Source organism: Rattus norvegicus, chromosome 8, assembly GCF_021556685.1.
Source record: "Rattus norvegicus strain SHRSP/BbbUtx chromosome 8, alternate assembly SHRSP_T2T, whole genome shotgun sequence".
NCBI classification, from domain to species: Eukaryota; Metazoa; Chordata; class Mammalia; order Rodentia; family Muridae; genus Rattus; species Rattus norvegicus.
In genome coordinates this window covers 59,187,802-59,203,008 of record NC_141541.1, presented here as the reverse complement: position 1 = coordinate 59,203,008, position 15,207 = coordinate 59,187,802, and the positions used below count along the sequence as shown (strand labels likewise).

Sequence of the window (15,207 nt, the reverse complement as noted above, 5' to 3'; positions counted from 1 at the left end):
TGGGGCCTGTGGGTGTTTAGAAAAGCCTGAACAGTGGACATTGCAGCAGAACCTCTTGGAGCGGGAGCTGAGGGCCCGTCAGCAATACTGGCAGCTCCAGGAGCAGGAGGAACAGCGCCTGGCACAACACTTGTGGCACCTGAGCCAGGAGCTCCGCTTCCACCTAGGCCACGAAGTCAGGCTGGAGGTAAGGCCTACAGTGCTATCCCGCCATCCCCACTCCTTCAGAAACCAGATAAGTCCTCTTAACAAGAGCCCTTGTTTCTCTACTGATCACAAGAACAGAATCCGTCTCAGAGCAGAAACGGTCTCTACCTTAGTTATTTTTCTATTGCTGTGACAAAACACCATGACCAAGGTGACTTATAAAAGAAAATGTTTATTTGGGCTTATGGTTTCAGAGAGTTAGAGTCCACAATGGCAGAGTGAAGGCACGGTGGAAGGAACAGAAAGAAAGCACACTGGGAATGACATGAGTCTTGAAACCTCAAAGCCCCATGACACACCTCTTCCAACAAGGCCACACCCCCTAATCCTTCCCAAACAGTTCTGCCAAGTGGGGAGAACTTGGCATTTCATTTCAATATATGAGCCTATGGGGTTTAACCTCATTCAAACCGCCATAGTCCCCAAACTCACCAGGCTCTAGATCTCAGTCAACCCCAAGTCCCTCAGCTGTATGAAGGTAAAGGGGAGGCTGGCATGAGGTAGCCTAGCTTAGAGCCCTGCCTTCTCTCCATGACTCAGCCCTTTGTGCTTTCTGTCCATGTAGCTGAGGGCTGCTGAGGATGCTTGTGCGGCCTTAGAGGCCTGCTGCCTGCAGGAGACAGAACGGCGAGCTAGAGTCCTGAGCATTCTCAGCAGCACAGAATGGTGCTTGCTTTCTCAAGGTGAGTAACCAGTCCTATGAGTGGCACCTTTATCCATCACTGCCAGGGAGCACAAGGAGCCCCTCCACCACCCGAATGTGCTCATCTCTTCCAGATCCCCACTAGGCCTTGGCTCACACCTGAGGGGTCTACTGGCTCAAATAAAACTGTTGTCTTTTCTTCTCTCCTCCTATGTTAGTAACTGTTGCTATGTGACCTCTCTCTTTGCCCTTTGCAGCAGACAGAAAAGAGTGGGAAGAGGAGTCGCAAGTGGTCCTGGCTATGCGGAAGGTCCTACACAGTTTAGTGCAGGCCTCAGAAAAACTCAGGAAAGTGTCCCTCAGGCTTCAAGGCCAAGAGGAGGAGGTGTGCTTACAGCAGAGTCAGAATCATAGCCCACAAGTCTGCAATCATCAGAGGATGGTGAGGCCTGAGGCTGGCAAGAGGGTCCCATGGGATAAGGACATTCTAGACTACTGTCAGGTCCTTCAGGGCCATATAACTTTCTGGGATTGGTGGGGGCAAAGAACGCTGGACAAGCAAAGAGGAGCAAGCAGAAAGAATAAAACATTTAAATTTAAATTTAGTGTTGTGTTTCCTCTCTTCTAGGTAGTGCAGCACCTCTCTGATGGGTTTCAGGAGGTGGTGAGGGACAGACAGAACTTCCTGGCCAGGGCTCTTGGTCAACTTCAGTATCACCGGGAGCTCAGCCGTCTCCAGCTCTTGCATATCCAGGTACTGGTCCTCTGGACTTGGCCAAAAATATGAGTTTCTATCTTTGATAGGAACTGTGGATTTACGAAGATGGAGGATCCAGGCATGGAATTCAGCTCTTGCTTTCATCCTAGCTTAAGGCCTCGGGAACTCCTGTGTGTTTGGAGAATTACCCCGGAGAGAGATTCTATGGAACAGTCACCACATCTCTCGGGAACCAGGCTGCTGTCTGTCCTCTGTTGGTCCCTTTCCTGAGAGGCATCACTGCAATGCTCGTAGAGGATCAAGGCTGTCATCTAGAGCTGGAAGATCAGAGGCCAGGAGGAGGTCAGGCTGGTCCCTTGCCCACCTTCCTCTTCTTCTGACAACCCTGACCATGTTCTGATACTCCCAATACTGTAATTAGGGCTCCAGGGACTACGGCAGCAGGCCACAGTAAATTGATTAGGAAAGACACAGAGAACCATGATATGTAAGTTATCTGTTTCTGCTGTGGTTTGCTATAACTACTCCAACATATCAAAACTTCTTAAAGTGAACTCTTTTTAGCTTATAGTTTCATGGGTCAGAATCTGGGTAAGGTTTACCTGGTGCCTCTGGCTCGGTCTCATGCAGCCTGCAGTCTAGGTACTGACCAGGGTAGCAATATATCAAGGCTTGACCTGGGGAAGGTTCACTTCTATGCTCACCCTTGAGGTTACGGGCAGATCTTCCCCAGGTCAAGGCTATTAACCACAAAGACTTGATAGTGCAAAGCTCAGCCTGCGGCTGCTTCCTCAGAACAAATAAAACAGGCCAGTAAGTGAAAGCCAGCATGATGGAACGCTTTGATAGTTCCTTGTGCATTAATCCCAGAAGTGACATTCCATCACATCCTGTTTTATTCCGTTGAAATGAGTCACTAAATCCAACCCACACTCAAGGGGAGGAAATCACACCAGAGTTAACACATGTTGGGAGAGGTCATTGAGGCCATCTTAGAGGCTGCCTGTCATACATAATGCCATATTTGGCAGAGAGAATGGTTAAGAAGAGAGGGAGACAGGAAGAGAGAAGAAAGCTAGCTAAATGTACTTGGAATTAACCTAGGGTCTTGTACACGATGTTAGACAAGAACCCTACCACCAAAGTACATCTCCAGCCTGTTTTTTTTTTCACCATCTTTTAAGACAAGGTTTTATTAAACTGTGCAGACTGTGGACTTAAACTCACTCTGTAGCCAAGGCAGACCTTGAACTTGTGATCCTCCTGTCATCTCTGCCTCCCAAGCAGCTAGAATTACACGTCTGAACGACCAGTTCTGGCTCGTGGAATCTTCTTTTGCTTTGGCTACATTACTATGTTCTTTCTCACTCTCTCATATTCAGACTCAGACAAAGTCGACAATATCTGGACTCCACCATTACTCTCCATCATGAAGAAAATAGATACCTGGCCCCAAGACTCCAGGGAAATAGCTGAACTACAAGGACGAATACACCTCAGACCAGGTAAACTCCTTTCCCTTGAAGATTATTGTGATGCACTCGGAGTAAACGATAGCACAACCTCCATGCCTCAAAACTGAGAACCCAAGAAATATGGACACTGCTTGCCAGTCACCCTCCCCAGACCCCAAGGGATTTTTCCATATAAAACATAGCAGGTCAGAAATCATAGTACCATTGAACTATAACCAGTTCTTAGAAGACAGTTCCCAAAGGTGTTCTACCTTCCAAACACTGAGTCTAAACCTTGGTATGCAATCAACATAGTAAATTGGAGTTTGTGGGAAAGGTGAGACACAGGGATAAAAACAAGACAACCAAAGAAAAGAGTATTTTTTTTTCCCACAAAACGAGCATCCAGATCACTTTGCCAGTGAGGGCTATTTTACAACGCCGTGCACTGTTCTAAACCTATGGTAAGTCATTTACAACCTAGAAAACTAGGGGTTTTTTTTAATATTCACATTATAGGTAAGAAAACTGAAGCTTCTGTATAGGCCAATAATTAAGCAGTCAAGTAGTTAGTTTGCTAATGTGTAGCTCAGCTGAAATTCAGGTAGCCTTTTCCCGGAATCTCACTCTCAACCTGCTTCCTACAAAAACCTTCCAGCACTATGAGGCAGTGCCAAGAAATACAGGCACCATACTCTGGTGAGTGGGCAGGAAGACAGATCAGTGAACATCAGCAAAGTCAGGATAAGCTTGTGGAGAACAAGGTCTGTCTCCTAGCATGAAGATAAAAAGCGCTTACTCTGAACTCAAGTTGAGGCTCCTAGCTATCAAAGCCTAAATTATATACTACCTGGTCCTTGCCAGGAAATGTTTACTGATTCTGGAGGTTGATCAATCTGATTGATTCCTCTCACAAAAACTAACAAGAAGTATAGGCAGAGATACAGATCTTCATACAAAGATTACCCTCTCCAACCACTGTAAAGGCATTCTTGGGTGTACTGTCTTGTTTGCCCCCAGAAACCCTAACTCTGATTCTGTTACACATTTTTTTTTCTTTTTTTCGGAGCTGGGGATCGAACCCAGGGCCTTGCGCTTGCTAGGCAAGCGCTCTACCACTGAGCTAAATCCCCAACCCCCTGTTACACATTTCTTAAACTCAGAAGCATGTGACTCTCTCAGGGTCATACACAGCCTGTACATGGGCAAGATTCTCTTACAGCGACTTCTGCTTTCCTCATTCCATTTGCTGCCCGACTGTCCTCCTGAGAATAAGACAATACATGTCTAAAGTCCCACTTACACATACACCCACTTAGGGAAATTATGTAAAGACCCATTAGAGAGGGTTTTATAGACGAGCAAAAATCTGAATACATCCAACATTACTAAGTGTTTTCTGTCTGCCAGACACGTTTCTGAACATGGCACGTTTAGAGATCCAAATGTTAAAATAGAGGAAACCACTGCCAACTTTCCTGTGCAGGAAAGTTAGGTCTTCTGTTCCTATTGACCAGGGTTCATTCTGTGGATGGGCACAGACTCCACTGGAGGATAGACAGGTGGACAGATAGACAGATGGATGGAGTGAACATTTTTCTAAGTTGAATTGTCATGTTTTGTGGTTGACGACGTTATCATTGCCGTATGAAGAAAATCCATGAAATCATCACTGATTTGTATTGATTTCTACAGGACAAAAAAACCCTTTGAAAAATCTCCTGAAGACTGAGACAACACAGGAAGAGCTGGAAACTGTGCATGCCACGAAGCTTTCTGCCTGGGAATTTTTGGTTTACCAGTATGGCTGCTCTGTCCTGCACCTCCTGGTTCCCCAGCTTCAGGTAAGTCTGTTTCTAGAAGTCTCCCAAGAAGCTGTGGAGGTCAGGGTGGCCATGAAAAGACTCAGCAACGAATTCTCTCCAGGAAGAAGCCCCCGAAGCAGCAAAGTGCCTCCCTTGAGGCAGTTCATGGGTGTGACGTCAGCAATCTAAAATTGAAACACTCGGTGCATTAATGAGTCAGAGACTGTCTAGATGCCAGAAACAGTTGACAATTTTCACGAGGTAGCTCACTTGATTGTTTCAAAACCCATGACACCAATGCGGTTACATTTCCCATGTTCACATGGAGATAGAAAGACACAGAGTGGTTGAATCAACTTACCCATGATCACAACCAGGAAGGTGGAACCCTGGTTAGAATCCAGGCAATATGATCGCAAGCTCTAGGTCTGCCTGCCAGTCTGGAAGTAGAGGGCTGAGGTGATGATTGGTGATGTTGTGTATATCAATCATATGTGGTCGAAATATAAACGACTAGCTAAAAGGTCCATTCTCCTAGAGTGCATTTTGATTCCCCTTTCCCTGGACACTCTCACAATTTGAACGGATGCTCCAGTGTGTGTATCTCCCACTGTACTTGGTGACCTGTAGCTGAGAAAACTCTTCAGCAAACGGTGGTACCAGGTTGTGTTTGTCCCTCTTTACAGGCTCCAGAAACCACCTTACAGATTGCTTCTCGTCTGCCTGTCGTGGAGGCCTCTGGAAATGCCTTCCAAGGTTCCTTCTTCTATCAGGTGATATAAATTCATCCCTAGACATGGACTATTGAATTCTGGGATCTAGTCAGGACACGGAGAAGCAAAAGGAACAGATTTTATAAAACATTCTTCTCCCTTAAGTCCTAATGAATATTATTCCCCCTTTGGCGGGGGAAGCCATTTAACTAAAACATAATAAATGTCACTGAGTAAGAGCTTTTCTAATCAGCAAAGTGCAGTGTCCTGGCTGGTACCCCGAGAAGCATAATGGCCTTGAGCCCATTAGTGGACCTCTGCCATTGTACAGCTGGCATTTCCAAACTACTATTTCTCGTCATGGTCCCAGCTTCAGGGTCTCTTGCCCAATCATAACTTCCTACAGAAACGGCCCTACGTCTTTCCTGCCTCAGTAGCTCCTCGAGTACATAGAGTGGAAGCTCCTTCTTGGTAACGCTAAGCTGATGGTGAACTTTAAGCAACGATGGCAGTCCCCTCGTAACCCATTCTAAGGAGGGACAGCAAGTCAATGAGGCCCAGAAACAGATTACACTTGGTTAGTTGTGTATCATTAAAGGGTTTTAATAGGAACCCCCCAAATCAATAAGTGATCATTCAGAGTACATTGAAGCATTATTTCATTAGACCAACAAAGAAACTATGAACTCAGCAAGAATTAAGTTCCATTTCACTAATGGGGAAAACAGCCAGGATTCTCACAGGAGAGGAACAAATTGTCAAGTGCCTTACGTGCACTGTGCTGCTTTCCATTTCAGCAACACTACAGGACAGGGACTCTCTGTCTCCATTTATAACTGGACAGTGGAGGCCTAGAGATGTCACAGAACCATCTAAGTGTTAACGAGAGTTGAGACTCACATTCCCGTGGTGTCTGTGACACACACCGCATCCTCCTAACCTCAACTAGTCCACCCTGCAGCAATCTGAGTGACTCCAACCATCGTAGGCTTCTCCATACCACCCGCTGCCTCCTGAGGGAATAAAGGAGGGGGTGCCATCTCAGACAACTTCCCTCATAAGTGATCTGAGAACCTGATTAGAGTAAAAGCAAAAGGACAAACCCTGAGACCCTCCGAGGCAGTCACTCTCAATCTGTGGTCTGTGGACTGCCTGCCTCGCCTAACCTGCCCCATCCATAGCCCACAGAAGCCGAGATTCTGGAATGGGCTCTAATGATGATACCATCTCTCCTGCAATCCTTATTCAACTGAAGCCGAAAAGGCCTTGCTTAAGGGAAACACTGCTTAGATTGCATCAAGAAGGGCAGATAAATCGCTTGGTTCTGAATTTCTAATAGTCTGATTTCTGTCAGAGGGAAGATGAAAAAAATTAAGAGATGGGCTGTTGAGAAGGTTCAGTGGGTAAAGGTGCTGCCACCAGGCCAGACAAAGTTGAGTGTGATCCCCAGAAGAGAAGTGACTCCCTTAAGTTGTGACTTATACACACACACACACACACACACTCTCTCTCTCTCTCTCTCTCTCTCTCTCACACACACACACACACACACACACACACACAGAGAGAGAGAGAGAGAGAGAGAGAGAGAGAGAGATGGGTAAGTAGGTGAATGTAAAAATAAAAAAAAAAGATGGAGAGAAAGGGACTGGGGAGATGGCTCAGTGGTTAAGAGCACTGACTGCTCTTCCAGAGGTCCTGAGTTCAATTCCCAGCAACCACATGGTAACTCACAACCATCTGTAATGAGATCTGATGCCCTCTTCTGGTGTGTCTGAGGACAGCTACAGTGTACTCATATACATAAAGTAAATACATATTTTAAGAGAGAGGGGGGAGGGGGAAGAGGAAGTAAGTGAAAGTAAAAAATAAAAAATTAAAAATTGAGAGAAAAGGGCTGGAGAGATGGCTCAGCAGTTAAGAGCACTGACTGCTCTTCCAGAGGTCCTGAGTTCAAATCCCAGCAACCACATGGTGGCACATGAGCATGTGTAACGGGTCCAGTGCCCTCTCCTGTGTGTCTAAAGGCAGCTACAGTGTACTTGTATACACAAAATAAATAAATAACTCTTTTTAAAAAATTGAGAGAAAGTAGGCTAAATTATTTTTCAATGTTGAACTAAAATACATTTTTTCACCTCTGAGGTTTCCTTTCAGTAAATTATCATTGAACCCAAGGAGTCTTGTTTTAAGTAAACTGAGAAATATGGAAATTTTCCTGAGGTTGACATATCTGTGCTTGGGCATCTTTCCTACTCAGAGCACCGAAAACACCCTGTTTGTTGAGAGAGAGTGCTTGGCCTCTGTGGGAAGTTTTGTTCTGCTCTTGATCCACTGCCTGGCCCACATCGCTACTGGGGACTTTAACCAGGACTCCAACCCCAGATTTCTGGAGTTGTTCTATCAGGTAGTTATGACATGTACTGAGCTTCTCTTTCTCTGTGACTCAGTCATCATTCCCCAGGGTAATAAATGCTGTATGCTTTGCAATATGTTGGATCTATTGGAGACCCATCAGTGGCCTTTGGTTTCCATTGTCTGGGGAAAGGATTTTCCTGGTCAGACATTGTAGGATAGCATATGACAGAATGCATGTTCTGATTGAAATGCAGACTAGCTCTAAGAACAGCATCGTGGCTTTGTGACGACACTGTTGATGCATAAAACTCACTGGAATTGTTAGGGAGACGGCAGGTGAAGACTGTCTCAGACTCCATTTTCCTTTCAGCCATCATTTGGAAGCTTTAATAACAACTACTCCCAAGTCCCATTCATCTGTCCTTTCTCTTCCTTGACCAGGGGCTGAGAGTCTACTTCAAGGAGGCATTTACTACTACATTGCAAATGTCAGCAGTTCCCTGGGACAATAAGTTTGATCAAAACCTAATTGCTCTCCTGTTAAAAGAGCAGCCCATTTCTGAGAGAGAAAGAGACCTCCTCTCTAAGCTCATTGAGAGGAAGCCTGAGCCTTGCTTGGCAAGAGAGTCATCAGAAGAGGTAACTAATTTTAATGTGATCTTAGTTAAAAATCAACTCCTTCACAAAGAAAAAGGACTTGGTACATGGCCCGTTGAGATATTTCCAACATTTGTTTGAGTCGCCACCACCCATTATCAAGAAATAAGCGGAAGTCTACTGTAACCTCATTGTGACTCAGAGACTAAATGAAAGTGGGAAATTATCCCACACTTAACCAAACATAATGCACTGTTTTCTATGCAAACATGACTGCAGCCTTAACAATATGTTATTATTAAGGACCTTTGTGAAAATAGTATCTCATAATCCTTTTACGGATTAAAAACAAAAGATCCTGGAGATATAAGATAGCTCAATGGAGGCTCCTAGAATCCATCTCCTCCTCCACAAAGAACCAAAGAAACAGGTACATAGTTACATTTAAGGTGAGCACAACAGTGAAGCAACAGAGAGCCTGGGAACAGGAGAGACTTTAGGCAACAGCACCGTAAGAGAAACAGTGTCTCAGGCACCTGCCACCCTGGCTGCATAGGGGGAAACCTTACCAACTCTATTGGTGCTGATGTGGGCAACTGTAGCTACTGGAGAGTGTCATGGCTCTCAGAAGCCAGCAGCCCACCCTGCACTATGCTACAGGAAGACTACACTGCAGATCTATGATAGCTTTGGTAATCTGAAATACACACAGTAGCCCCACTTTGGACACATTTGGTTTCTGTTGCTATACCAAGCACCATGACCAAAGCAACTCAGGAAAGTTTGGCTTACACGTTATAGTCCATGGTCAAGGGAAACTAAGGCAGGAACCTGGAGAGTGCAAGTAGATCCCCGTGGAGAGATGTTCTTTACTGGCTTGCTTTCAGGCTCACATTCAGCTACCTCTCTCATGCATCCCAGGCCTGCCTGCCCAGGGATGGCATGGTCCCCAGTGGGCTGGGTGTCTTACATCAGTTAGTGATCAAAAATGTCTCACAGACGTGCTCATGGGCCCAGTCTCATGGAAGCCATTCCATCTTCTCAGGTGTGTCACGTTGATAACCAAAATTAACCATTATAAGTCTACGCCTTGTCAATGTGGCTCATAAATATAATGCTGTGAAACCATAACAGTTCCTTTCTTGTTTGCCCCCCACATCTCATGCTCACGTCATAAAAAGTACAGTACAACTTTAAAAGGCCTCACAGTCTTTAAGTGTTTCTAATAATTTAAAGGTCTCAGATCTCTTTAAAAACCCAAAACCTCTTGACTGCTGGCTTCTGAAATAAGAAAGTATGTAAAAGAGAAAAGAACTAGGGCACAGTTCACAGTGTTATAACTACAATCAGAACCTGCATGGTTGGGGATCCTGCACTGTAGGGGGCAGTGGTGTAACATAGAGAAATGGAGGGAGTCACCAATCTAGAACCACATCAGAGCACTCAGCACAAGTGAACACGTGGTGGTGCTGGACTGAAGACAGGTATCTCCCACCCTTTCCGATCCTGTTACTGTTAAGCAGGGAAGCAATACTGTGGTTTACACTGATGGCCTCGCCATCTTAGCAGAGCGCAAGAGGGGGCTTAAGTAGTTCTCTGGCACTTCCTGGAAGAGTAGGGTAGAACAGGTAAGCACAGCTCTAACCACCTCCTTGCCAGCTGCAAACACAGACCAAAAAAAGGCCTTGGCAACAGCCACAGTCCCATTGCCAAGAATGCATTAATACCAGGCATCCAGCAGCAGCAGCAGCAGCAGCAGAAAGGAATACCATAGTTCCAGCTGCCACCCTACCTATAGATTTCCCACCGCTGCCCAACCCCTACATCTTGTCTGACTGCACACTGCTGTCAGGACAGAGTGTGAGCACCACAGAAATGTGCCCCTCGTTACTACTTAGGCCATAGTGCCAGACCAAGGCCCTCATAAGTAGTAGAGCTCGCAACAATAGTGCCTTAAGAGAATCCAGTTATCCAATAGGAACCACTACTCCCATTGTGGTAGTAGCTATACAGTGAACACCCCATATCCAGAGAAAAAAACTACATTCACTGCTATCTACACCAGAGCCTCCTAAATCACTAGTATCCCCTCTTACAGAGCCCACCGAGATAGTAGGCAGGTCTCTTTGACTCTACCATACACTATGTAATGTCATCAAGCATACCAAAGACGTTACAAGAAGATGACTGCAGATCTATTGTTTTGGACCCAGGGCTAGGCAACAGAAGCCTGCAACTGAGACTGCCCTCTTCATGGCACATAGGAGGGAGAACTGGAAAGGAGAGGGGGTCAGGTATACCTTTCAAGGGCATGCTTCCTCCAAGTAACCTAGCATTTCGCAATTACGTCAGCTCCCAACAACCAATTCAAATTTTTGAATCTACCACTGAGTTAAACCGTTGGTTTGGCCAGAGCCTTGTGATACACTGATCTCTAGAGCTGCCCTTGCAGACATCCCCAAGTGTGGTGCTTGGCTGATGATGTCTTTGGAACTCTCAATCCAATCAAGTTGGCCACAGAACTCTGCCATAGGCCAACTGCTGTAGAAGAGTCCTCAGTTCTCTGTCCCTGTCCCTCAGAAGCACCTACCCCTATGCTCACTCTTCCATACATTTCTTCACTCAGCTCCCAGAGAACTGTGCATCCTCTGGCCTTCCTCCCGCGTTTCTGGTTGTTCCTTCCTGTCTCCTTTCTGGTATCTTTTCTTCTCTCTGACCTCTCAGAATTAGAGGACCATAATTCAGTCCTGTGGACATTTCTGTCTCCTAACTCAACTCATATCAGATTGCTAAGTAATTGTCTGCACCCACATGACTAGGAAGTCTCACTAAACATGTCAACCACCCATTTTTTTTTATCTTTCCAAATGTGATCCAACTAAAAGCATGTTCATCTTGGTTGACGGCACCTCCATTCTTCAGATTTTTCAGATCAAAGCTTCCACAAAACCTTCCCTTTGTATTGTATACTCCACAGCCCACTCATTAGGAGAGTCTTGTTCTGCCTCCAGAACATATTCTTCAATGAATGGCACTGCCACCACTTAGTACCATCACCATCTCTTGTCTGGATCTCTTAATTGTCTGGATGTCTTGATAGCAATCAGCCTCCCCAAGACCATCCTTGCCTCTCTCTTCAGTCTATTCCCATCACAGAAAAGGGATCTTTTAGAAGAAAAAAAACATATCTTCTCAAAATTGTTTTATGACTTCCCGTTTCATTTTAAATAAATGGGAGGAGCCAATCCCCCTTCTTGTCCTCACCTACCAGTCTGTTCCCACTTCATTTACCCAACTCCAAACATGTGGTGTATACTGCTTCTGAAGGGTTCCCTCTGTCTGCAGTGTTCTTCCCACTATAGCTTGGCTTCTTGAACAAGAATGACTTTGGTCCACCATATGACATTCAGCAATGTCAGAGACAAGTTTGATGTCATGACTCAGGGGAAGGAAGTACTATTGACAAATAGTGTGTCGACCACAAGGATGCTGCTTATAGGACACATAGGAATGCCCACACAACAAGGAATGGTGCACCCCAAAATCTCAAGTGGAACTGAGCTCCAGAAGCCAGGTCCAAGGAGGTAAAACACAGGACTCCATCTCCTTTGTCTTGTCTTTGCTTACAGGACAGCCTCAATGCAACCACCCCAGCCATGCTGTCAGCCCCAGTGCAGAGCAGACGCCCTCAAATGCTATCCTATTTTATGGCCTTTTATACTCATTCATGACTTCTTCCTTACTCTGCCCTAGTTTGGTTTTGTTTTTTTTTTCCTCCATCACTTTCCAAAGTTTACCTACTTGAACTTTTCTTCTGTGTTTTTCCTCCATTGCTTCAGGGTGAGCTACACGAGATCAAGGATGTCAGTTGGTTTTATTTTCTGATTCAGCCCATCTACTAGACTGTGGGTGTACTGACCAATATATTTCCTTTGAATCTGAGGCTACGCCCAATCTGAGGTTATCCAATCTGCAATTGTTTTGGAGGAGGAGCAATGTTATGCTAAGAATTTTACACATACCGTCCTACTAGGTTCACATTCGGATTTAGCAGATCCAAGAGTACTTTCTTTTTTTTCTTTTTTTCGGAGCTGGGGACCGAACCCAGGGCCTTGCGCTCGCTAGGCAAGTGCTCTACCACTGAGCTAAATCCCCAACCCCCCAAGAGTACTTAAAACTGAGAGCAAAGATATTAACACCATCCTCCGCACTCTCTACAGTATATTAAGAAGAACAAAGATCTTCTCCTCTTCAACAATATGGAACATTTCCTTAAAAGCATTCTTTCTGCAAAGCAATGATAACATGAAGAGCTGGACTCAGCGGCAAAGAAAAGGTGAGATGCCATGTCTAACTGCTGATTGACAGCCCTGGGATTACACCTCACCATATACGTTCAGTGTATTGGTGTCTGTTTAGGGCAACGTTTATGACTGGACATAACAGCAGATAAACGGACTGAGAATTAATAGTGGTATGGTTTAAAGCACGTTGTTACTTAAAGAACCCTTTCAGTACCAACAAATAGTAGACTTAGATCTTAGAGTTACAAAGGACCCAAAAGATCATAGAGTTCATTCCATCGCCCTTGTGCAGGGTAAGTATTCATGAAAAAGAAACCAAGGATAGCTCGATCAATGAAAGAGAAAAAGATGGCTGGGGTCCACTGCCTTCTTGCTCAGCTGCTACTGATTTGTAAGAAGCTGTCTTTATTAATAGATATTTAAAATATGAGGGGCTTTTTGTGCTATTGGAGACCAATCAAGGGCCTTGCACTTGCTAAGCTGGTGTTCAGACCCCTAAGCTGTACCCCAATCCAAAATATAAAGTCTTTAAAAGTTAATAAATTTCCCTTGTATGATTTTATAACATAAGTTATTTATTCATTAACTTATTTTACATTCCAATCAAAACTTCCCCCCCTTCTCCCTCCCAAGCCTTCCCTCTCCCCTCCCCCATACCTCCTCCTCTTCTCCTCAGAGAGAAGGTATTATGGATATGGATATCGACCCACCTTGGCATATTACGTTGTAGTAGAACTGACTGTATCTTCTTCTATTGAGGCTAGACAAGGCCATCCTGTTAGGGAAAAGGGATCCAAAGGCAGGCAACAGAGTCAGAGACAGCCCCTGCTCATGCTGTTAGAGGTCCCACATGAGGATCAAGCTGTACATGTTACATGTGTGTAGGAGAACTAGGTCTGGACCATGCATGCTATCTGGTTGGTGGTCCAGGCTCTGTGAGCCCTTATGTTCCAAAGTTAGTTGATTCCAAATCACCAAAATTACTATTTTACACCATCTATGAAAATATTAACAAAGAGAGAAGAACATCAATGTCTTTGTTTCCCTAATGTCGTGACCTAATCAAAACCAGGATCATATACTGGTTACCTGCAGAAATAACTGGCTCCAGTCCTGGCCTCAATTTACTTTATTTAAAATTATCTCTAATGCCTGAATTGAAGACTGCCTTTATAATTTTGTTAAAATGTTAATACAACTTTAAAAGTAAATAAATCCCGTTCATGGATGAGACACGCTGTTTCCAGTTTGGGGTGTACATATAACATAATAGGAGTGCCACACAAAAAAAGTGAATAAGGAAGTCACTGGTGTCTTTACTATGGGTAAAAGAACTATATTTCATAGCTCATCTACAAGAATGGCCTGATACTGACACCCAGAATGACCTTCCAAAACATTCTGCATCCTCTAGTCACCTATGCACAAGGAGAACCACCATTCTAACTTAACACACTGTGTGTGTTCATGAAATTGATAGAACAGTCACAAAGGGCAAGTCACTTTTATTGCTTCTGTTATTCAGCTTTGAGATTCACCTGTATTTTGGCATATATAGGTTCTCTTTGCTGAATTCCATTATGTAGTTATTCATCCCACTATTGATACATATGTGGGCATTTTCCAGATAGGAATTACTACAATTTGTCCACACCACCTTTTAGTGACCCTGTGTAATTAAATAAGATTATAGAGACCTAGAAGGGGAAATTCTGGGTCCCAGGAATGCTTTTTTAAAAATGTTATCCTTTGAAAAATTTTATATATTTTTACAACATACACCACTACCCCCTCCTCGCCATCCCCCTCCCAACTTCATGTTTTCTTTTATGTTTTTAAATAACCCTGAATTCAATAGTGCTTCTCATATGCATGCGTGTGACTATCAACTGGGACATGAGCAACTTACCAGTGGCTACATCCCCCACGGAAGAGTGACCCTCCTTCAGCATCCATCAACGGCAAATGTCTCCTCCAGCAGGAGTGGGACCCCAAGGAATTGACTTTCCCCCCTTAGTAAATACTAACTAGAATTCCAAAGAGACAAGCCATGCTCTGCTGCAAATAGCAGGAGACTCCTGCGTCTCTCCCATCAACATCTGTGTCTCTCCCATCAATATTTGGCATTTTACATCTTTTGTAATTCATCCATGCTTCTGGGTGTGTGGCATATGGGAGAGATATTGAACTTTCATTTTATAATAACCACCATCAAGATTCAGTGTTTCAAGTGTGAATATTCAAGTGTTTGAATATCTTGCCTATTTCCCACTGAGCTCCCTATTTTCTGACTTCTAGAAATTAATTTTCATAATTTTATGAACCTTTTAAAGATAAAAGTAACTTCTGTTTTATTTTTAGACCTAGAAAGTGGAAAAATATTCAATACAACATCTGAGAAATGTAAA

At 44.3% G+C, this 15,207-nt stretch overlaps 1 protein-coding gene across 1 annotated transcript in view; it reads left to right on the top strand.

Moving 5' to 3' along the window:
* The window catches only part of RGD1562811, a 29,301-nt gene extending 14,094 nt beyond the window's left edge, over positions 1-15,207 (top strand). Inside the window, exons 19-30 of the mRNA XM_087564105.1 lie at positions 47-187; positions 773-890; positions 1,108-1,292; positions 1,479-1,604; positions 1,718-1,910; positions 2,951-3,073; positions 4,718-4,866; positions 5,514-5,600; positions 7,801-7,947; positions 8,340-8,537; positions 12,716-12,831; positions 14,658-15,207. Coding sequence (XP_087420231.1) covers positions 47-187; positions 773-890; positions 1,108-1,292; positions 1,479-1,604; positions 1,718-1,910; positions 2,951-3,073; positions 4,718-4,866; positions 5,514-5,600; positions 7,801-7,947; positions 8,340-8,537; positions 12,716-12,796 — 1,548 coding nt within the window. The 3' untranslated portion in view covers positions 12,797-12,831; positions 14,658-15,207. The remainder of the gene's footprint in view (positions 1-46; positions 188-772; positions 891-1,107; positions 1,293-1,478; positions 1,605-1,717; positions 1,911-2,950; positions 3,074-4,717; positions 4,867-5,513; positions 5,601-7,800; positions 7,948-8,339; positions 8,538-12,715; positions 12,832-14,657) is intronic.